Consider the following 22,577-nt stretch of genomic DNA (forward strand, 5'->3'; position numbering starts at 1 on the left):
TCAGCCTCCCAAAGTGTTGGGATTACAGGCGTGAGCCACTGCGCCCAGCCTAAAACAAAATTTAAAAATTCAGTTTCTCAGTCATGCCAGCCACATTTCAAGTGCTCGTAAACTTTATGTGGTCACTGGCTACTGTACTGGATAATACAGATCTAGAACATGAACCAAGCATCACAGAAAGTTCCAGTGGAGAACACTGCTACATAATCTGCCTGTTTTAGTTAGGAGTCAAGATTTTAAAATAGGGAAATTTAATACAAAAACCCCAATTTTAGCTGGGCACAGTAGCTCACATCTGTAATCCTAGCACTTTGGGAGGCCAAAGCAGGAAGACTGCTTGAGACTAGGAGTTTGAGACCAGCCTGGGCAACAAGACGCCATCTCTACAAAAAAAAATTGGTTTAAGTTAGCTGGGTGTGGCAGCACGCATGTGTAGTCTCCAAGAGGGTACTCAGGAGGCTGAGGCAGGAGGGTCACTTGGAGATCACTTGAGCCCAGGAGGTCAAGGCTGTAGTGAGCTAAGATCACATCACTGCACTCCAGCCTGGGCAACAGTGAGACCCTGTCTCAAAAAAAAAAAAAAAAAAAAATTCCCAAGTTCTTGCTTCTTTTCAAAACTGGCATGTCACGCAACTCCAGGCCCCCTCTACTCCAGGGCCACACTGGCTGGAGCCAAGCAGCAGTTGGCCTGTTGAGAGGGGTGATCTCTGGTCCACCAGAGCCCCACTGGGCCCATAACAGTCTCTCCACAGCAGCATGGCAGCTACCTGTCTTTAAAGCCAAGTGCCATCCTCTCTTCCCTTCTCCACACATGGGGAATCTGTGGTCAGAGGGAGATGTATTTTTTACAGATCACACAACACACAGGAAGACACAGTGAGGGTTTTTACATTCCCAGACCAGGGTGAAAAATACGCTCTGATCCAACAAAGCCCCCACTCTGTGCTTGGCGGCCGATCAGCTACTGTGGGATGGTGACCCGAAAGTCCCAGACCTCATCCCGATGCCCCCATCTGGAGACTCTCGGGACACAGCAGGTGTGGCATCTGGGATGTACTTTATTGGACAGTGGTGGCCCAAGTCTTGGTCTGGAAGGACTGGGGCCCTGGACTCCGGCACTGAGTTTGAGGAGGCCCAGAGTTCAGGGCTGTTTGGAGCGAGGCCACAAGCGGCTGGTGAGGGAGCCGAGGAAGAGGTTCTGCTTGTTGGACTTCGAGAGCTCAGCCAGGCGCTGTTGCTCCTCCTGGGGTTGGGAGACAGATGGAGGAGAGGGTCAGCCCAGGGAGGACAGAGCCTCCTCCCAGACGCCCAGCTCCCCAGGCCTCAGCCCTGGGGCCACCTTTCCTTCTGACTTCTGCCAAGTCCAGATCCCTTTCCCCAAACCCTGGGGTCCCCAGCCCAGACACAAGGGACCCTAGACCTCAGCTCCCCAGCCCAGACAAGAGCCAGCTCTGAGCCGCAGGAGCCTAGGCTTCAATGTTTGGGGGATGCCAGACTCCAATACTAGGCACTCGAGATATTCAGGCTTGAACTGCAGTAGCTTCTCAGGCCCCAGACTCTCATAATCCCCTTCCCCAGATCCCAGGGACCCCTCCCCTGAACCTGAGATCCTATCCCAGACCCTGTTACCCCAAGGTGAATGCTGGTGAGATCCCAGGTCCAAACCCCAGAGCCCTCCTCATCAGACTGCATCATCCTGCCCCTGGCCCCCTAAGCCCCATGACCCCTGTCTGGATGTGGCGGGCAGGGGGAGTTCCCTGGGGGGGTCCCCAGGACCAAATCTCTATGGACTTCTTCTCTGGGCACTCAGGGACTCCCAACTCTAGGAATCTAACCTAGAATCTGGTGAACTTCAGCCTAGACCCCTGGGTATCTTACCCAGATGCAATCCATACTCTCAGTCCCACTTCCAAATTACCAGGGTCCCACCAAGACCATCACAACTCTCCCCACAGCCTTGGGCCATGTGCCCTGGGATCCTCTTTCCAGACCTGATCTAAAACCCACAGTCCACCTCCACAAGGTGCCCCCCAGACCTACTCAAGACCATCAAGGGCAACCCTTCTTCCAGTCCAGTCTCAAAAGCCTTGACTGTCTCCTGTTCTCAGGGCAGGCTGCAGAATCAATGCATCCCCTCATTCTGGCAACCCTACAGGACAGGCTGTGTTATGTCCCCCTGGTTACAGAGACTGAGGCGGAGAGGAGGTATCTGCTCACGGTCACACAGCCAAGCCAGGAGTATGGAGATGGACTGCTCTGGGCTCCTCCTTCAGGAGCCTCAGAGCCTATCCTCCACTCTGGGCATCTGAGCACCTACCTGCTCTAGCCGGCTTTGCCGCTGCTTGAAAGCTGCTAGTGGGTCATCCTCCAGGGCATAGTGCTCCAGCACGGTTCGCACATCTTCCACACCGTTCAGTGCAATGGCTGTGGGCACAACAGGGGGTGGTCAGCCAGGCTTCTGAAGGCCAGAGGCAGGCAGGGCCCACGAGGGGAAGGTCCCACACTGGGGCAGGGGGGGCGGTCAGTGCTACCTGGAATGCTTCTAAACACTCTGAAAGGGTTCCCCTGAACATCCCCAAGTATCCCCTAAACATTCCATGAACATCCTAAGAAGCTCCTAAAGACTCCAAGGTGCTCAGGTACCTCCTGCACCTCAGTCACCCAGCCACGAATAATGCATTTATCCTTCCTCTTCAGAATCAGGGGCTCTGGGGTCAGAGGCCAAGGGATCAGTAGTTGGCCTTACTCTTGAGGAAGGCGGACAGGTCCAATAAGACCCGGTCATCAGAGTTGCCATCCCAGGGCCGCAGGGCGACGCCGTTATAGGGCTGTAGGCGGAAGGCTTCCTTCTTGCAGTCCACAACTACTACTCTAGCTGGATCCCGATTCAGACATGAAATGTCCTGGAAGTGAGTGACAGATCAGGTCAACATCTGTGCCCAACTCTCCCCCCATCAAGAAGACCCAAAACATACAAAACATACATACACAGCATCACACATACTGGGATCACAATGGCAGGGCCTCTCAAAGACCAGCTTTGGATGATGGCATCAACCCCCACAGAGAACCAGGCATGGCAGCTCAGGCCTGTAATCCCAGCACTTTGGGAGGCCAAGGCAGGAGGATCACTCAGCCCAGGAGTTCTAGACTAGGCTGGGCCACACAGAGAGATCTCATCTCTACAAAAAATTTAAAAATTAGGTGGGCATGGGCCAGGCGCAGTGGCTCATGCCTGTAATCCCAGCACTTTGGGAGGGCGAGGCGGATGGATCACCTGAGGTTAGGAGTTCAAGACCAGCCTGGACAAAATGGTAAAACCCCATCTCTACTAGACACAAAAAATGGCGGCATGTGGTGGCTCACACCCGTAATCCCAGAATTTTGGGAGGCCAAGGTGGGCGGACTGCCTGAGCTCGGGAGTTCAAAATCAGCCTGGGCAACATGGCGAAACTCTGTCTCTACTGAAAATACAAAAAATTAGCCGGGCGTGGTGGTGTGCACCTGTAGTCCCAGCTACTCGGGAGGCTGAGGAAGGAGAATCACTTGAACCTGGGAGGGAGAGGTTGCAGTGAGCCAAGATCGCACCACTGAACTCCAGCCTGGGCAATACAGCGAGACTCCATCTCACACACACACACACACACACACACACACAAATTAGCTAAGCGTGGTGGTGTGCGCCTATAGGCCCAGCTACTCGGGAGGCTGAGGTGGGAAGACCACTTGAGCCCAGAAAGTTGAGACTGCAGTGAGCCATGTTCATACCACTGCACTCCAGTCTGGGTGACACAGCAAAACCCTGTCTCAGAAACAAAAAACAAAACAACCCCCAGGATATTGAGGACCTAATCACAGAGATTCCTAGACCCAGGGTCTAGCACACAGAAAGGCGATTAGGAAGTTCCCTGGAAAGGGAGGCGGCCACTCTCGTGTTAAACCCCTGCCCAGGCGACTGTGGTATGTCGCAGGTTTAAGAACCTCTTACTCAAGTAAACAGGTGCAGACAGATCTGCAGCCATACCCAGGGAACCACAAAGACAGGCTCCCAGACACAGACCCTTCAAGACCCTCGATCACAGTCCATGTATTTCTGAATTCCCAAGAACAACACAGACCCCCCTCCCCAGGACACAGACAGAAACAGAAATCCAACAGACACATAGACACTTGGAGCCAGATCCACAGAGGCCCATTCACAGATCCAGACTCCTGAATATATCACTGGCCACAGTAACAGACGCCAGGTCAAACAAACCGCAACCAGTCTCACATGTACAATTATAAGCAAACCTTCCCAGAAGCACTAAGTTACAGATACAGCAAGATAAAACCAGCTTCTAAATAGTACATCCTTACCACTAACCCCTGTCTTCTTTAGAGAGACCTCATTTCCCCCCACCCCCACACCCAGATTCCAGGGAACAAAGAAGGGTGCAGATGTCTGGCCAAGGCTGGAGGCAGGCGTGTGCCTGCCAGCAGGAATCGAATCTGGGTAGAACTATAAGCCAGGTAAGGCTAGGGTCAGAGCTAGGCCCTCCTTCCCTCAGGTGGTGCCAACCCCACCAAATCCCAGAGGCCCATCCATGAACCCATGGCACCTTAACATGGTGTCCATCCATGTATCTTGTGGCGTCCCGGAATAGGCGGTAGGAGATGAAGCCGTGGGGGTCCACACTATCAATGAGTGGAAACGCAGTCTGCGGGTGGGAAGGGAGGGAGAAAAGGTCAGGCTGAGCCCTGGTCCTCCAGATCTCTACGCCTCCCACCACACCGACCTTCCCTCCCCTGGCCCAGAGCCTCACCATGCCAGTCTCTGACGTAAAGATGACAATTTCATATAAAGGGGCGAGCTGCTGGAACAAGGTCTCGATGCCTGGGCGCTTCTTAAACCTCCAGCCAGTGGCCAGCTGGGAAGACAGTGAGGACAGTGAAACACCAAGACCCAGAGGCCCTCAGAGTCCCCAAGAAGATGAAGATCCAGCCTGGGGGATTCCCAGAATAGAGTTCTCTCCCTCTGTCTTTGTGGCTCTTGGAGGTTAAGAAGTACAACATGGGCTGTGACTAAGGGTCTGGCTCCTTTGTGGCACTTACAGCATGCCTGGGCACACCTACACCACCCTACAGAGTGGCTGTTAGCATGACTGCCTTCTCCCAGCTGAAGAAAGCGAGGCAATGACAGGTGACATCTCCTCCCCAAGATCACACAGCACAGTTAGGGCTGAAAGTCCACCTTATCACAACCCTGCTGCCCAGGTCTATCCCCAACCCACTGCCTTTCCCGGGACACACCGACCACTCAGGATGCAAGAGGACGCCAGTGAGCTCCAAAACAAGCGTGTAGGGTGGCTGGTAGTACGGCTCCTGCAGAGGGTCTGGGAGAAGGCAAGGGCTGGTGGGCTCGATGATCATCTGTGGAAGAGGGATGGATGGGGCGCTCAGACAACGAGGCCAGGGCTGGAGACATGGGGACTGAGCCCAGGGCTTCTGCTCACCTGTCTATAATCTTTGAAATATTTGTATGTCCGGCGCAACTGCTGTACCAGAATTGGATCTAGGAGAACACCAGGCACAAAGAGATTCCACAATAAGCCGCTGCTCAACCTCCTAGACAAACCAGGGGTTTCTTATCTACCAGATACAAACAGGTCTGCATACCCACCTGGTTTGAACTAACTCATTTCTAGGTCCAAAGATAGAAGGCAATGACATACCGCCAGATAGGAACAGAGATTTATTTACCTGCCCCGTTTTAAGCTGATACTTATTTCCACATACTACCACAGGTATGAAACAGAATGCTTACACATTGGCCCACTTAAAACCCACATACAAGGCCGGGCACGGTGGCTCATGCCTGTAATCCCAGCACTTTGGGAGGCCGAGGTAGATGGATCACGAGGTCAGGAGATCAAGACCATCCTGGCCAACATGGTGAAACCCCGCCTCTATTAAAATACAAAAAAAAAAAAAAAAAAAAAAATTAGCCGGGCGTGTTGGCACATGCCTGTAGTCCCAGCTACTCAGGAGGCTGAGGCAAGAGAATCACTTGAACCTGGAAGGTGGAGGTTGCAGCAAGCCAAAATCACGCCACTGCACTCCAGCCTGGCAACAGAGTGAGATTGTCTTAAATAAATAAATAAATAAATAACCCACATACACATAAATCTGCTGACATTACGCCAGTGTATACATACTTTTTTTAAAGAGACAGAGACAGAGTCTTGCTCTGTTGACCAGGCTGGTCTTGAACTCCTGGGCTCAAGTCCTCCCGCCTTGGCCTCCCAAAGTGTTGGGATTACAGGCGTGAGCCACTGCACCTAACTTATGCCAGTGTATTTTGCCCACTTTGAATCACTAGGCTTCCAGATCTGCCCACTTTAAGCCAGTGTGCTGAATCTAAACCACAATGAATATATAAACACATCTATACACTGTAAAACAGTGGTTCAGAACTAGGAACAATTCTGTCTGTACGCCTACCCCTGGGAAATTGAGCAATGCCGGGAGATGTAACTGATTGTCGCAATACTGGCATCTAGTAGGCAGATGCCCAGGATGCTACAAAAATCCGTCAATGCACAGGGCAGTCCTCTATAAGAATTATCTGATCCAAAGTGTCAATAGGGCCAAGGGTGAAAAACCCTGGTTTAAGTGAATATACTGACTCCACTTTACTTTCTCATTTTAACTTATATTTTTTTTTTAGAGGTGGAGACTCACTCTGTCATCCAGGCTAGAGTGCAGTGGTGGGATCACAGCTCACTGCAGCCTGTAACTCCCAGGCTCAAGTGATCCTCCCAACTCAGCCTCTGAGTAGCTGGGACCACAGGCACAGGCCACCATTCCCGGCTAATGAATCCAGTATAAAACAGTAAACTTACATGGCTGCCTACTTTAATACAGTATTTTTAGTGCAATACATGGGGCTTCCTCTTAAAAAAAACACAATATATTGGGCTAGGAGTGGTGGCTCATGCCTATAATTCCAGTACTTTGGGAGGCCAAGGCGAGTCGACCACCTGAGGTCAGGAGTTTGAGACCAGCATGACCAACATGGCAAAACTCTGCCTCTACTAAAAATATAAAAATTAGCTGAGCGTGGTGGTGTGCGCCTGTACTCCCAGCTACTCGGGAGGTTGAGACACGAGAAATATTTGAACCCGGGAGGTGGAGGTTGCAGTGAGACAAAATTGCACCACTGTACTCCAGCCTGGGCAACAGAGCAAGACTATGTCTCAAAAAATAAAAAATAAAAACAGGCCGGGTACGGTGGCTCAAGCCTGTAATCCCAGCACTTTGGGAGGCCAAGACGGGCGGATCACGAGGTCAGGAGATCGAGACCATCCTGGCTAACACGGTGAAACCCTGTCTCTACTAAAAAATACAAAAAACTAGCTGGGCGAGGTGACGGGTGCCTGTAGTCCCAGCTACTCAGGAGGCTGAGGCAGGAGAATGGCGTAAACCCAGGAGGCGGAGCTTGCAGTGAGCTGAGATCCGGCCACTGCACTCCAGCCTGGGCGCGAGACTCCATCTCAAAAAAAATAAAAATAAAAAATAAAAAACAAAAAAACACAATATTGAAACCAGTTAGGTTAGTAAACATATACACTTTAAAACTTCAGATTTACCTGCCCAATTTAAATCAGCATATTATTTGTTGAAGCCAGCATGATTCTACAACTGCCCAGTTAAAACGGCACTCACCCACCTGCCCAGTTTGAAACAATCAACGTATTAACACGACTGTTTGCAAACGTCCCCCAACATAAACAGGTGGCTTTCTGGACCCACCAATTTCATTTTTCTCCTGGGAAAGGCCAGGTATGACACGATTGACAACTAATCTCTACTATCCAATTTGTCATAAACTTCACCACCAAAAGCTGGTTAACCAGATGGAGAGGCAGGAAGGAGGCATTGTTTTGAAAATGAGCCTAATGGGGTAGGGGCTTGAGGGGGATGGGGAAGGAGTTGGGAGCTGCAGATGCTTGGTCTAAGACACAGGAACCCATGTGTCTGGAGATAGGCCACCCTGTGTCCCCAAGCCCTCCCACCCAAGGCTCCCCTCCCCCATCTGTCTCTGACCATCTGCTCGGGGCTGAGGGGCCAGGGAAGCAGGCTGGGGCTTTGTAATCACAACGCCATCCAGCTGCTGGCTCCCCCACCTCCCCAGTGGAAGGAGGAGGGGCCGGAGACACCAGATGGGGAGAGAGACATCCTTACAAATGACAGAGTTGAGAGGGTCAAGGACTCCAGAATCTGTGCTTGTTTACTCACCATTGTCAAACTCATCAGGAATCTGGGAGGTGGAGAGAAAAATGGAAGGTTTAGGATGTCAGAGGCAGAACCCCATCACATACAGAAAAGGAATCTCCAGGACCCCAACAGGAATAGGCAAAGGTCACTGGGAAAGAAAGGCTCACTCCAGACAAGCAATGTGCCTGAACAGACCAAAGGGGACCCCTCTCACCCACAGGCTAGGACTCCTGGCAAGGCCTCGGTCTCTTTCCCCCTCACCTTGGCACCATTTTCGTCCACTGGGTTGTTTCCTGCAAGGGAGACCAGGATGAATATGAGGAATTAGGGCCCAGTCCCCTGGGTCCTGAGGGAGGAGTGGGATAAGGGGCCTGAACTCCTGGATCTGAGGAAAGAGAGTTAGAGGCACAGCCTCCTGGATTCAAGCCAGGAGGGGGCTGGGAGCCAAGATTCCTGGGTCTTTGAAAGAAAGGGGGCTGGGGCTGGGTCTCTTGGGTCTGTGGGATAAAGGAACTAGTGGAAGGCTGGATTTTTGGGTGCTGAGGAAAGACAAAGTTTAGGAAGCTGATCCAGGCCTATCCTTCCCATTCCCTCTTTCCTGTATCCTGGTACAGGAACCAACTAGAAAGACTAGAACCTTAAGGAGTAGAAGGGAGAAGAAAGAAGACTTCCCTGGTTTTCAAGGTAGGTATCCTATTTGGCTGCCCTATTGAGGAAGGAGCCAGGGAATGAAGATGAGAGACGTTGGTAGTGGGTAAGAGTGGGAGATTTCACAGTGGACTAGGGAGGTCAAGGAACAAAACTGGGGGGCAGGGATATGTCCCTCACCAAAGATATAGACGACGCTCACGGTCCCACCAGCTCCAAGCAGCCCAGCAAGCCAGAGCGCAACTTTTTTGGCATAGCTGGGACCCTCTGAACCCGGCTGCTGTTGTGGCCCTTGTGCCTTAGTGCCCCCACGGCTCCCGATCTCTGCGGCCTGCGATTGAGAAAGGGGAGGTCAGCTAAGAGAGGAGAGAGGTCAGGATGGTTCCAACCCTCCAGTCCAAGAAGAATCAAGTTCAGGAGCCAAGAGGCAGACACCCACAGAGCCCTGGACATTTGTGTCCCTGGAGGCGCAGTCAGGAAGTGGGGCGCTCAGAGGGTCAAAAGCAGACTGTCCGGCACCAGGATGCCAGGAGTTTTAAGAGCTAACAGGCCAGGTGCACAAGATCCTGAAGGCAACAGGACTGGAGGGTCTGCAGTCCAGAAAAGCAGAGCACGGAGAATAAGGGATGGGAGGGCCTAAACACTGGGATGAGAGGGAACGGAGGGCACAAGTGGTGGGGGAAGGGGGACAGACAGGACGGGGAGTTACGACATCCGGCTGCTTGGGGCTAAAGGTAGCAGAGCTACAGGGTAAGGGATGGGAGCAGAGGCGGGGAGGGGCAATCACTTGTCTGGGGCTTGGGGAACTCGGGCACAGAAGTGACAGAGTTGATGGTCAGAATGGCTGGATCTCTGTCAACATGGAGGCAGGTCGAATTGGAAACCCAAACGTCTACCTCACCACCACCAACGCCACAGAGAAGATAACTCCCACGGACAGACTGGGACTCCGGCGGACCAGGCCCCTCCTGCTCAAGTATCACCTGAGTGGTCACTGAGACGGGGAACCGGTAACTTCCTCCTCCTCCGGCACCCACGTGGGTGAGAGGTGGGGTCTAGAGGACACATCTGGGTTCCCAGCCTCCAGCCTAGGGGAGCAAGTGTTGTCCACCCAGGAGGCTGGGAAGGGCCCCAAAATGCAAGCGGCGTTTCATTCAGCACCCTGAGGTGAGGCGTCCCGGAACCCCCAAGGGGCGGCGATATGTCCGGAACTCCAGGGAAGGGACCCCACATTCAGAGCGCCACCCTCGTTCCGCTCACCTGATCTGGGGCCCGGGAGGGCGGCGTCGCCAACCTCGTGCACAGTCCCCGCGAGCCGAGCCGGAGCCCGCTCCGCAAGCGCGAGAACAGCGCCGTCGAGGCCGCCATCTTGCGCTGACGCCACGCGGCCCCGCCCACTCGCTCCCTTCTCACCCGCCCCGGACCGGAGCTACAGCCAATGGAAGCGCGGAGGCGGGGCGGGTGGACGGAAGCCCGAGAGAGACCAAAGTCATCGGGGGGATTGCCGCAGGCGCGCTTTCCTCTAATCATTCTCCTGGCTGCCCCTGGCGGGGCGCCAACTGGGATCCAAAGTCATCTGGACCACGTCCCGTTTGGGCCTTGCAGAGCGCCACCGCCCCTGCAAAGGACGCAGCGAGGGAAGGGATCACACTCATTGCCCAGAGGTAAAGCTGAGGCCATAATGGAGTCAGTGGCTGCCTGATTTGTCCAAAAAAATAGTCACGAGTCAGGTCGCTTGTCTCACCGTGTAAGGGCATCGGCCCTCACCTCCCAATTGTCAGAAATATACATTGAGGCCCAGAAAGCGACCTGAAAAGCCAGTCCTCGAAAACTCTTTTGGCCGGACGCGGTGGCTCACACCTGTAATCCCTGCGCTTTGGGAGGCCGAGGCAGGAGGATCGCTTGAGGCCGGGAGTTTGAGACCACCCTGGATAACATAGCAAGACTGCCATCTCTATTTTTAAAATTAATAATAATAGGCCAGGCGCGGTGGCTCACGCCTATAATCCCAGGACTTTGGGAGGCTGAGGCAGGCGGATCACCTGAGGTCAGGAGTTTGAGACCAGCCTGGCCAATATGGCAAAACCTCCTCTCTACTAAAAATTAAAAAAAAAAAAAAATTAGCCAGGCATGATGGCGCACACCTGTAGTCCCACCTGCAGGGGAAGCTGAGGCAGGATAATCGCTTGAACCCGGGAGGTGGAGGTTGCAGTGAGCCTAGATCGTGCCACTGCACTCCAGCCTGGGAGACAGAGGGAGACTCCGTCTCAAAAATACAAAAATTAATAATAAAACTCTTCCTCACATGGAGCTGGGAGGAGGAATCTGTTTTCTCTCCCATTCCTTTCTACCTTTTTTTTTTCTCCTGTCACCCGGGCTGTAGTGCAGTGGTGCGATCTTGGCTCACTGCAAGCTCCGCCTCCCGGGTTCATGCCCTTCTCCTGCCTCAGCCTCCCGAGTAGCTGGGACTACAGGTGCCCACCACTATGCCCTACTACTTTTTTGTATTTTTAGTAGAGACCGGGTTTCACTGTGTTAGCCAGGATGGTCTTGATCTCCTGACCTTGTGATCCGCCCGCCTCGGCCTCCCAAAGTGCTGGGATTACAGGCGTGAGCCACCGCACCTGGCCCCTTCCTACCATGATTTTCTATAAAGGACTGGAGAGCCAACCATTTTACCTGAGGCTCAGCCAAAGAACAGCAGTATCTGGCTGTACAGGGCTTGACTGAGAAACAAATTAGAGGCTATAGACACTACGAACCTCCCCTAAATTAAGTGTAAGAAAAATCAGATCCTGGCCGGGCATGGTGGCTCAAGCCTGTAATCCCAGCACTTTGGGAGGCCGAGACGGGTGGATCACGAGGTCAGGAGATCGAGACCATCCTGGCTAACATGGTGAAACCCCATCTCTACTAAAAAATACAAAAAAAGTAGCCGGGCGAGGTGGCGGGCGCCAGTAGTCCCAGCTACTCGGGAGGCTGAGGCAGGAGAATGGTGCACTCCAGCCTGGGCAACAGAGCGAGACTACGTCTCAAAAAAAAAAAAAAAAGAAAGAAAAAAAAGAAAAATCAGATCCTGTTTATGTAAACTTTAAAACAAAATACCAAGGTAGTAAAAATATGAATTCAAGCAAGGGAAACACACAAGGAACTCGGCACTCCTGGTTACTTCTGGGGGAATGGATTGGGGTGCTGCTGAGGTGGGTCCTATCTAGTACATATTGTTTCCTGTTTCCTCCCCTGGGTGGTGGGGACATGGGTGTTCTTGGTATATAATCTTGAACATCTGAAATGTTTTTTGTTTTTGAGACAGAGTTTTGCTCTGTCACCCAGGCTGCAGTGCAGTCGGCGCAATCTTGGCTCACTGCAACCTCCGCCTCCCAGATTCAAGTGATTCTCATGCCTCAGCCTTCCAAGTAGCTGGGAATACAGGCGCCCGCCACCATGCCCGGCTAATTGTTTTTGTTATTTTTAGTAGAGACAGAGTTTCACCATGCTGGGTCAGGCTGGTCTTTAAACTCCGGACCTCAAATGATCCGCCCCCCTTGGACTCCCAAAGTCCAACGATGTCCAGCGATGAGCTATCGCACCCTGCCTGAAATGTTTTATAATACATTTACATTTGTAAAAAGACAGGAATATCTAACGAGGAAGGGAAACAGGTTCTGGGTACTAAGCCCCAGTCTCTCAAGATTGCACCCACTGGATAAGCTACAGCAATCCTGGTGTCACTGCTATCAGGGTTCAAGGAAAAGGACCGCTGGGCACTGTGGCTCACGCCTGTAATTGCAGCACTGTGGGAGGCCAAGGCAGGAGGATCACTTGAAGCTAGGAGATCAAGACCAGCCTGAGCAATATAGTGAGACCCTGTCTCTATAAAAAATTTAAAAATAAAAAAATTATCCAGACATGGTGGCACACGCCTGTAGTCCCAGCTACTTAGGAGGCTGAGGCAAGAGGATCGCTTGAGCGCAGGAGGTTGAGGCTGCAGTGAGCAATGACTGTGCCACTGAACTCCAGCCTGGTCAACAGAGTGAGACCCCTATCTCAAACAGAAAAGAAAAAATAAAGGACCACTGGCCAGGCGCAGTGGCTCACGCCTGTAATCCCAGCACTTTGGGAGGCCGAGGCGGGCGAATCACGAGGTCAGGAATTCAAGACCAGCCTGAACAACATGGTGAAACCCGTCTCTGCTAAAACTACAAAAAAAAAAAAAAAAAAAAAAAAAAAGCCAGGCATGGTGGCTCGCACCTGTACTCCCAGCTACTTGGCAGGCTGAGATAGAATTGCTTGAACCCAGGAGGTGGAGGTTGCAGTGAGCTGAGATCACGCCACTGCACTCCAGCCTGGGCGATAGAGAGACTCCACCTTGGAGGAGAAAAAAAAAAAAGGGCTGGGCACAGTGGCTCACGCCTGTAATCCCAGCACTTTGGGAGGCCAAGGCGGGCAGATCATGAGGTCAAGAGATCAAGACTATCCTGGCCAACATGGTGAAACCCCATCTCTACTAAAAGTACAAAAAAATTCACTGGGTGTGGTGGCGCGCGCTACTGGGGAGGCTGATGAGGGAGAACCGCTTGAACCTGGGAGGCGGAGGTTGCAGTGAGCCAAGATCGTGCCACTGCACTCCAGCCTGGTGACAGAGCAAGACTGTCTCAAAAAAAAAAAAAAAAAAAAAGAAAGAAAGAAAAAACAAAAAGGACCATCAAGCACTGTATCCTGCACCACAGGAGGAATTTAGGTTTCCTGGAGGATACTGTGACTGTCACTTAGCATAATTCATGCCTGAATAAGATATAATGTCATCAATCACATGACAAGCTCTACTCTGATCATCTCCTTCCGATGTCTTCTCATACACATTCCCCTCAAGAGCCCTCTGGGGCAGGTACTATCACTATTATCTAGATGGGAAAACGGATTCAGGTAGCATCCAGTTATTTGCCCCAACCACAAAGCAAGGAAGTGGGGTCTGAAATGACCCCACTTAAAGACACCTCATTCCCACGGCGCGCGTGCGCGCGCACACACACACACACACACACACACACTTTTAGACCAAACAGCTTATTTTTATTGAAAGACGATACAACAAAAGCAAGCTGTGGGGAGGAGGTACAAGAAGGTAGGGACCCTCCCCCAAACTCTACTCAGATTCCAATGAGCACCAGGGAGGGAGAAGATGGAAAACTAAAAAGAAAAATAAAAGGAAATCCAGAACGATCGGCCTAGCCCTGCAGCAGGATCTTGTGTCACAGCCAAGGGCCAGGGAAGGAAGGAGGACCACTCTTCACCTGCTGAAGTCCACCCGCCTGCCTGCTTCAGGCTTCCAGGAGCTTCCCCAGGAAGCGGAGGTTGAGGATCTTGAGCTGCTCATCAAGGTCCATACGGACAATGCCATCCTCACCATCAATGCTCAGCAGGACGCCCGTGGCTTCCCGATCCTCGCCCAGGATCACTTTCACCTGGGGGTGGGGGTAATGTGGTCAGGGTCCGTGTCAGCACCCAACACCCCCATCTTATCTCCTTGCCCCCTGCCCTTACCTTGTTGTTCTTGGTGGGGGTGATGGGCTCCAGGTGCTCACTGGAAATGCTGACGACCTTCTCACTGTCCTTCAGGTACACGGAGCACATGCCCCCCTGGAGGACAGGGACAGCTTGGTCAGCCTGTCCTACTCCCAACATGGGACTGAGACCCACACTCCAGGGGACACAGGCTCAGGGCTCATTCTGAGAACTCAAGGTGAAATGGGGGCAGGAAAGGCCAAGGCTGGGGCTGGTTCCAAGGCCTGGGGCCTGTGGTGCATGTCAGGGGAGGTGGACAGGGTGACCCAGTCAGTAAGGGAAGCATCAGAATGAAGCTAACAGGCAAAAAGGAGACTGCTTCTTGACTCTTCATGTACCAAACTTGCCTCAGCATCTTCCCCACACCTGCTCCTTTTCCTGGACCTGGTCTCAGGGACCACCCCATGGTCTGCAGGCCCATCAGGGCTCCGGACCTCATCTTGTTCACCTCCCTGACCAATAAGCCCCTAGCTCTGAGGCCTGGCCATTCAGCCCATGAGGGTCTTTCCCACCTGCCTCCTGCCTCATCCCCATAGCCCTGCTCTAGCGCAGCCCAGCCCCCACCGGGCTCCCAGCCCAGTCTCCCCACCCCCAATCCATCACTGATGGATGGAGAATTCCACACCACAGATCTGCTCCCACCCTTCTCCTGCTTAGATTCCTCCTTGGCTCTCCGGCGCCCTAAGGACAGTCTAGGTCCTCCAAGCTGGTGCATGACGGGGCCCCAGCCAACTCTTTGGCCTCATCACTCACTTTTGTGTTTTTTTTGTTTGTTTGTTTGTTTGTTTGTTTGTTTGTTTGTTTGTTTTTGAGACGGAGTCTTGCTCTGCCACCCAGGTTGGAGTGCAGTGGCCGGATCTCAGCTCACTGCAAGCTCCGCCTCCCGGGTTTACGCCATTCTCCTGCCTCAGCCTCCCGAGTAGCTGGGACTACAGGCGCCCGCCACCTCGCCCGGCTAGTTTTTTGTATTTTTTAGTAGAGACGGGGTTTCACCATGTTAGCCAGGATGGTCTCGATCTCCTGACCTCGTGATCCGCCCGTCTCGGCCTCCCAAAGTGCTGGGATTACAGGCTTGAGCCACTGCGCCCGGCCCCTGTTTGTTTGTTTTGAGAGGAGTCTTGCTCTGTTGCCCAGACTGGAGTGCAGTGGCATGATCTCAGCTCACCACAACCTCCACCTCCTGGGTTCAAGTGATTCTCCTGCCTCAGCCTCCTGAGTAGCTGGGATTACAGGCGTGCGCCACTACGCCCAGCTAATTTTTTTGTGTGTGTGTATTTTTAGTAGAGACAGCGTTTCACCATGTTGGCCAGGCTGGTCTTGAACTCCTGACCTCAGGTGATCTGCCCACCTCAGCCTCCCGGAGTGCTGGGATTGTAGGCATGAACCACTGCCCAGCCCACTATGGCTCTTTATATTTCAGCCACAACAAACCCTTCAGCTCCCGGAACGTGCCCAAGTTCTCCTCACCTCCAGGCTTCTGCACATGCAGTTCCCGCCATTTGGAACACACTCAACCCAGTCATTTTCCTTAACTTACTCCTATTCATTCTTCAGGTCTTGGCTGAAATTTCTCCTTCCCCAGGTAGCCCTCTCTGATTCCCCACTAAATCGGGTAAGATGCCTCAATCGGGTTCACATAGCTCCCCTTGCCCTCTAGGCTTCCTCCATTCCAGCTCTGCCCACTCTGGGCTATCACCATCTGGGGACAGGTCTGTCCCCAGTTTAGGGGGTACGAAGGAAAGGATGCCTGCTCACCCACCACCCTGGGCCCCACGTACCGTGACACTGCGGATGACACCTGTCTGTCCCACCACCTGTGTATCCAGGTAGGTGTCCCGCACCTTCACCTGAATGTCAGTGGTTACCCAGTCGCTGGAGTTCTGCTCGATGCCTGAGCCTGGCGTGTGTGGGTTGTAGCCACCAGGGGAGGGAGCTCCAGGTGTCATAGGACTGTAGCCAACAGGGCTCGGGCTGGGGCTAGCCTGCAGGGGAAAGAGAAAGTGTCATTGGGAATAGTCATCTGGCCTGGCCAACCCTACAGGCCCAAGGCCTACCACCCTCAAGCGCAGGCAGGCAGACCATTACCTGATAGGCCATGGGCGAGGGGGTAGGGTGGTAGCTGGCCGGGGAGTGGGTATTCTGGTAGCCTGCTGGGCTTGGCGCCACCTGGTGGTAGCTCTGGGGACTGGGGCTGGGCTGGTAGGAACCTTGTGGGGAGGGGGCAGCATAGGGAGAGAACTGGTCTGTGTTGTACCTGCAGAGACAGGAAAGAAGGGGGCATTTGTTGGAGCAGGGAGGGGAAAGGAGGCAGTGGCTGTAGGAGGGTTTGGGCAGGGGCAGACGAGGGCGGGCCCCAGTGGACTCACATGGCTGGCGTCCCTGGCGTCTGCGGGTTGTACTGTGGGTTGACCTGTGGGGACGAGGGGTCTGGGTAGCCAGGTGTTTGGGGATTGGGGGTTCCCCCATAGGCCTGCGGGGACGGGGTGGGCTCATCGTCGAAGGCATACTCATATTCTTCCTCAGCCCTGTTGGGAGAAAAGTCTGTTGAGAGCAACTGTGGTGATAATGCGGAGGATGCTTCCAGACCAGCACCCTACACCAGACCCCGAACTGAGGCAATTTCATTCTCACGGGAGCCCCATCCAGAGACACTCCTGATGTTACTTCCCTTCCACAGCTGACACTGTGGTGGAGAGAAATGAGAGTGCCCTCCCAAGGTCACCCCACCCAGGCAATCTTTCTCCAGGCCCAGGGGTAACCACAATCACTACTGAGGTCGGGGCTGGAGAAGAGGCCGCTTTGCCCCCGCTCTGCCATGCTATGCCTCCTCCTTCAAAGGGACCAGCCTGAGGCTGAGAGCAGAGAATGCGGGGTGGCCCCACAAACCCCTCCATGCCCAGACAGCCAGCATCACCCTCACATGCACCAGCACACACCAGAACCTGGGGAACCCTGGACTCACCGTGATGGCGTGTTGGGGTTGTTGGGGTCCCACGCCCCACTCTGGGCAGGAGTGCGGCTGCCATCATGCAGGGGCGTCTGCGAGCCGTAGTGTGGGGTGCGGCTGCCTGGAATGGGGGAGATAAGTGTGTCTGTCAGTCCTGTCCCTCCTCTAGGTTCCCCCAGCCCCTCTTCCCTGTCCCCTGCGGGCACTCACCATCCTGGAGGGGCGTCTGTGAGCCATACATGGGTGTTCGGGAGCCAGAGCCATACATGGGCGTCTGGGAGCCATACATGGGCGTCCGCCCATAGGTCGAGGTCATGCCACCCGGGCGCCGTGAGCCCCTGTGGACACGGAGAACAAATGGGGTGAGCAGGGCCCTCTCACTGCCCAGCAAGCCCCAGTCTGGCCCTCCCCAGGCCCCGCCCGTACACCGTGGTAAGCCGCTGACGGTCCACAGAGATGGTCTGGCAGGTGGAGTGCAGCTCCACACGGGCCGTGGACTCTGTGGCATCCTTCACCACACCAATGTAGCCTGCGGAGGGGGGGCAGGAGGTCAGGCTGGGCAGGCTCTCCTTCACCACGCCCCTCCCCAGGCCTCGCAGGTCACCTTTGTAGGGCCCCTGGGAGATGCGCACAGTCTGGCCGATGAGTTCGTTGTCCCTCCGGCCCCGGCCCCTGCTCATGCCACCACTGCCGCCACCTGGACTACCAAAGCCGCCACGCTGACCTGGGGATGAGGGAGAATGTCACTGGTCCCCCACTGCTGTGCCCACAGCAAGGACACCATCAGAACGCCTCCTTCACTTGCTTGACTCCTCCCTACTTGGGTTAAGAGCCTCCTCTGCCCACCCCTTGCCCCTTGGCTTTCCTATGGAAGCCCTGACCACTCCGGGCTGTCACTGCAGCGTCTACCCTCCTGTGGGTGGTGAGCGCCCTAATAGCAGGGCCCAGTCCAGCACAGGCACTGAGTGTGGGCTGAACAACCAAGTTCCTTCCAGCCGCTTCTACCCACCACATCCCGAGCCTGAACCCCTCACCTCCAGCACTAGGGTGCATGGGGCTGCTGATCCGGGGACTCATAGGTGCAAAGCCACCCACGGTGAAGTTGGTCACATCACGGGGCTAGGAGAGAAGCAAGGAGTGAACTGGCAGGCAGGGGAGGGGGGTGGCAGGGTCTGGGGGCAGTCCCTCAGCCCCCTACACCACCCTGAATGCCTCCAGGTGGGAACAGCTCCTGCTAGGATGTGCCCTGCTGCCACCCCTCCCTCCTTCTGGTGACAATGCCTCAATTTCCTTTGGGGAAACTCCCAGTCCTCTGCCATTGTAAGCCTGTCAAGGGGCCTGGGCTTCCACTGGCCAAGGAGTAGGACTAAAATATGGCTAGTTAGGAATTTAAACCCCTAGAGACACAAAAACCACAAACCACAGGAAGTCATCATCCCAGGTGCAGGGCCCGGAGGAGGCCACCCAGCCACCCACACCAGAGGCCTGAATTCCTCTGTGCCACCTGCTCCTGCACACTTCCCTACAAGCCCCGCCTCAGGGCCTTTGCACTTGCTGTTCCCCCAAAATGCTCACTCTCTATCCCCTCATTCAGGTCTCTGCTCCAATGTCGCCTCTCACGGAGGCCTTTCTTTACCCTCCTCTGCCTAAAACGGCAGCCCTGGTCACTCCCTGTCTCCTGAGCCCATTCTGTTTTCTTCACAGCGCTTGCCTCACGCTGTACGATGGGTTTATCTGTCCGTCCATCTCTGCAGTATCGGCTCTGGGAGAGCAGAGGGTTTTTTTTGTCTTGTTCACCACTGGTTCTCCAGTGTCTGGCACCTAACAGGTGCTCAGTAAAATGAAATGAATAAATAACTTGGTGAACAGCTCAGAATCCCAAATAAACCTTTTCACTCTTTGCCAAGGACCTGACAATGACACTGCTCTCCTAATCCCTCAGAAGCCCAATCTTGTCACTTCTGGGGCTAGAGGAGGCTGGAGAGCTGAACCAGGTACCCAACGCACAGGGTCCCGCCATGCCCACCTCACCTTCGAGCCCCCAGCCAGCACCAGGTGGCGGGTCTTGCAGACAAACATGCCCCCGTTCTCCACCAGTTTCTTGCAATGTAGGAAGGCAAAGCTTCGGAAGAGATGGCGAATCTCCCCCTCTCGGCCCTAGCCAGGGAGAGAAGGGTCACTCTCTTGGCCATGGCCCCCTCACCGCCCACCCACCAAATTCCTTCAGATGCAGTTCAGAAGCAGGAACCTGTACTCACTGAGTGGGGGCCGTCAATGACCTTAACGATGTCTTTCACATGGATGTTGTTCTGCTCTGAGTCCAAGGCCACAGCAAAGCGGTTGTCTTTCTTACGAGTCACAGCCTGATGTCTGACAGTCACCACCTTCCCATACATGTTCAGCACCTACAGAGGGAGAGCAGGGAGGCTGTGGGGGGTAAGAATGGGAAGGGGAGACACAGGGCAGGGGTTCCCTAAAGTGGGATAATCCTTCCTTGTGGAAGACGGTTCCAAGCTCCACAGGGCATCAACTCCCTGGCTGCAGGGCAGGCAGGCAGAGTGCCACCCTTTAGGTACTGGGTCAACCAAAAATGTTCCCAGTCATTCTAACACACCCTTTGGGAGGAGACTCCACACCCTGATTGGAAAAGAGGGACCTGAGAGATGGAAGGGGGCGCTGACAGCAACATAACAGCTAATTGTTCACCTATCACTCTGTGTCAGGCCCCGTAAGATTTCACTGAAGCCTCAAAACTTCCTCTGAGGTGGATTCTATTATGATTTCCATTTTACAGAGGGAAACTCAGGCTCAGAGAGGGTGAGTCACTAGCCCAGGGTCACACGGCACAGAAGCAACAAAGCCAAGATGTGGATGTGGAGTCCAGGGTCCTAAGTACTGTGCTCCGTGACTCCCACATCCATGAGGAAGGGGCAAAGGCAGGAGGGCACATGTGGCACTCCATCCTTGAGCGAGGAACAGCCACCAGGGTACAGATCTAACCTCAGGGAATCATTCACTACCAACAGAGTAGACACTGCTCTCGTTTCCATTTTACTGGGTGTGAAACAGGCACGGGGAGGGATCAGTGACTTGCCACGTGCCCACTATCAGCCAGTCAGAGGTGAGTGACAGAGCCAAGTCTACAACCCAGAGCAGTCTGGGGGCTCTGCTACCTCCCAGGATGAGGGGTTGAGGGACAGGAAGCCTCCTAAAATCAAGTCCCTGCCACAGAGCACTACACACACACCTGGAAGGTCTCCCGTTCTAGTCGCACGATGACACCCACAGTCTGGGGATCCAGCTGCACCAGCTCGCCCCATTCATGCTGGCCCCCAACATCCACACCTGATGCTGTCTCTGAGCAGAGCTGCAGGTCCCGGGGGAGCACCTTCAGCTGCCAGGGATGGTGAAAGGGGTGAGGCCCAATCTAGCTGGCTTGCCTACCTGGGTCTCCTCTTGGAACATGCACCCTTCCCCAACCCTTCCATCCACCTACCTCATGCATGGTGAGGTCAGAGAAGAGGATAACAAAATTCTCCTCTACCCGCACAATGAGGCCTGTGTCGCCCTCGAATCGGCCGGCAATCACCTTCACATGGTCCCCCATCTTGAAGTATTTCCGAAGTTCCTGGGCTGGGAACTCCAACATGTCCTGGGGGATTGGGTGTGGGGACCATCGACGAGCAGGTGAGGGGAGACCACCACAACCTGCCTGCCCCTCCTGTCTTCAGAATCCACTCATGTTCTCAAAAACTCCACTTAAGGCTCACACCACCCACCCCAGACTACCTTAGTCCACCTGGACGATCCCTCAGACTGCCCCAGAAATAGCTGACCCCAGACACAGGACACCAACCTGCCCTCAAGACACACGATGCCTACCTATACCCACACAGAGAGCCTACCCCTCAGACACAGGACCCCCGACTGGACAGCTCCTCAGCCCCACCCAAGACAGCCTCACCCCACACATCACATTAGGCCTGCACAACCCCTCAGACATACACCAGACACAGACACACACACACACTCCAATCTAAGCAAATAAAATCAAGCCCCCACCTCGGACTACTCCATGGTTAATCACACTCTCAACCCAGTACTACCCAGATATCTTGCTTTTCAGAAACAAAAGACAGACCAAGCCACTCTCCAGAGACAGACACCACCAGGCAGGCCTGCTGCCCGCCAACCCTGTGCTATACTTAGAGCCTCTCAGGCACCTGAGAACACTAGAAGGGCCTCAACTTACCCTCCGGGAAACCAGGTGTCACCAGGCACACCACCATGTCATATAGCCACATACAGTCAGATGTGCCTGAACACACCAACCCCTGCACCTGGGAACACCGGGCACCCACCTTGAGGTCCTCATGCTTAGGCATGATGGTGATCTTGTTGCCATCCACGCTGAGGATCTTGCCCTGCAGGTTGATGAGCTCGCCCTCACAGACCTCCACATTGTCCCCAGGTTGGAAGTTGTGCTCCCGCTCCTTCCCTGCAGGGGCAGTCATAGGGCTGACTCAGGGGCTGCCGCCGTGGGCCGCCCCTGCTCCTTGGCGCAGGTTACAGAGGGGGATCAAATACCTGTGCTCTCAGTCACCACCTCCAGGTCGATGCCCTCTGGCTGGTCCTCAAACTTCTCTAGCTCAGAGAGGGTGGGCTTCACACCCTCCGTGATCTAAGCCCCCAGGTGTGAGGGGAAGAGAAGAAAATGGACCAAGGTCAGTGTGACAGCCCAGCTCAGTGGGCTCTAGGGGAATAATTCTCCTAGGGAACACTCCTAACTTGAGGAGTGGGACAGACCCAGATAACCCACAGCCCAAGGCCTGGCCTGCAGGAGAACATTCACCCCACCCCCATTACCAACGCCGCTCTGGGACCCTCACCACAGCAGACATGGCGAAGCTCTTGAACAGAAAGCCCTTCCGGCTGTAACGGTTCCCCTCAAAGATGAGGAAGTCACCATCAGAGGCAACATCGCCCCCCAAGGACCTGGGATTTTATGGGGGAGAGAAGATTAGAAGGGAGAGTCAAGAAGAGTCTTGTTGTACCTCAGTCTTCTCAGCTGGCAACAGTGAGAGAGGACCACACGCAGACTGACCCATCCCATCCCAGCACACACCCTCTTGGCAGCAGTGACTTCTCACAAACCCCA

The 22,577-nt window shown here is 54.2% G+C and overlaps 2 protein-coding genes across 3 annotated transcripts in view; both read right to left on the reverse strand.

Moving 5' to 3' along the window:
- Positions 1 to 819: 819 nt before the first annotated feature.
- Positions 820 to 10,644, reverse strand: TIMM50 (translocase of inner mitochondrial membrane 50). Its single transcript, XM_010380902.2, has 11 exons — positions 10,168 to 10,644; positions 9,088 to 9,238; positions 8,521 to 8,552; positions 8,281 to 8,302; positions 5,496 to 5,554; positions 5,293 to 5,412; positions 4,806 to 4,910; positions 4,602 to 4,700; positions 2,747 to 2,903; positions 2,318 to 2,424; positions 820 to 1,243 (listed from the first exon to the last, which is right to left on the reverse strand). The coding sequence occupies exons 1-11, from the start codon at positions 10,435 to 10,437 to the stop codon at positions 1,142 to 1,144; spliced, it is 1,224 nt and encodes a 407-aa protein (XP_010379204.2). The 5' UTR covers positions 10,438 to 10,644; the 3' UTR covers positions 820 to 1,141.
- A 3,314-nt stretch (positions 10,645 to 13,958) lies between these two features.
- The window catches only part of SUPT5H (SPT5 homolog, DSIF elongation factor subunit), a 35,867-nt gene continuing 27,248 nt past the window's right edge, over positions 13,959 to 22,577 (reverse strand). For both annotated transcript variants that reach the window (XM_010380903.2, XM_010380904.2), the window contains exons 14-30: positions 22,309 to 22,414; positions 22,007 to 22,100; positions 21,781 to 21,917; positions 20,916 to 21,071; positions 20,667 to 20,813; positions 19,678 to 19,824; positions 19,451 to 19,576; positions 18,454 to 18,538; positions 18,024 to 18,143; positions 17,846 to 17,948; positions 17,630 to 17,757; positions 17,435 to 17,540; positions 16,839 to 16,997; positions 16,558 to 16,726; positions 16,251 to 16,454; positions 14,452 to 14,547; positions 13,959 to 14,372 (exon numbers count right to left, since the gene is read on the reverse strand). In XM_010380903.2, the coding sequence (XP_010379205.1) occupies positions 14,229 to 14,372; positions 14,452 to 14,547; positions 16,251 to 16,454; positions 16,558 to 16,726; positions 16,839 to 16,997; positions 17,435 to 17,540; positions 17,630 to 17,757; positions 17,846 to 17,948; positions 18,024 to 18,143; positions 18,454 to 18,538; positions 19,451 to 19,576; positions 19,678 to 19,824; positions 20,667 to 20,813; positions 20,916 to 21,071; positions 21,781 to 21,917; positions 22,007 to 22,100; positions 22,309 to 22,414 (2,227 nt within the window). In that variant the 3' untranslated portion in view covers positions 13,959 to 14,228. The remainder of the gene's footprint in view (positions 14,373 to 14,451; positions 14,548 to 16,250; positions 16,455 to 16,557; positions 16,727 to 16,838; positions 16,998 to 17,434; positions 17,541 to 17,629; positions 17,758 to 17,845; positions 17,949 to 18,023; positions 18,144 to 18,453; positions 18,539 to 19,450; positions 19,577 to 19,677; positions 19,825 to 20,666; positions 20,814 to 20,915; positions 21,072 to 21,780; positions 21,918 to 22,006; positions 22,101 to 22,308; positions 22,415 to 22,577) is intronic.

Source organism: Rhinopithecus roxellana, chromosome 12 (assembly GCF_007565055.1).
Source record: "Rhinopithecus roxellana isolate Shanxi Qingling chromosome 12, ASM756505v1, whole genome shotgun sequence".
NCBI lineage: Eukaryota > Metazoa > Chordata > Mammalia > Primates > Cercopithecidae > Rhinopithecus > Rhinopithecus roxellana.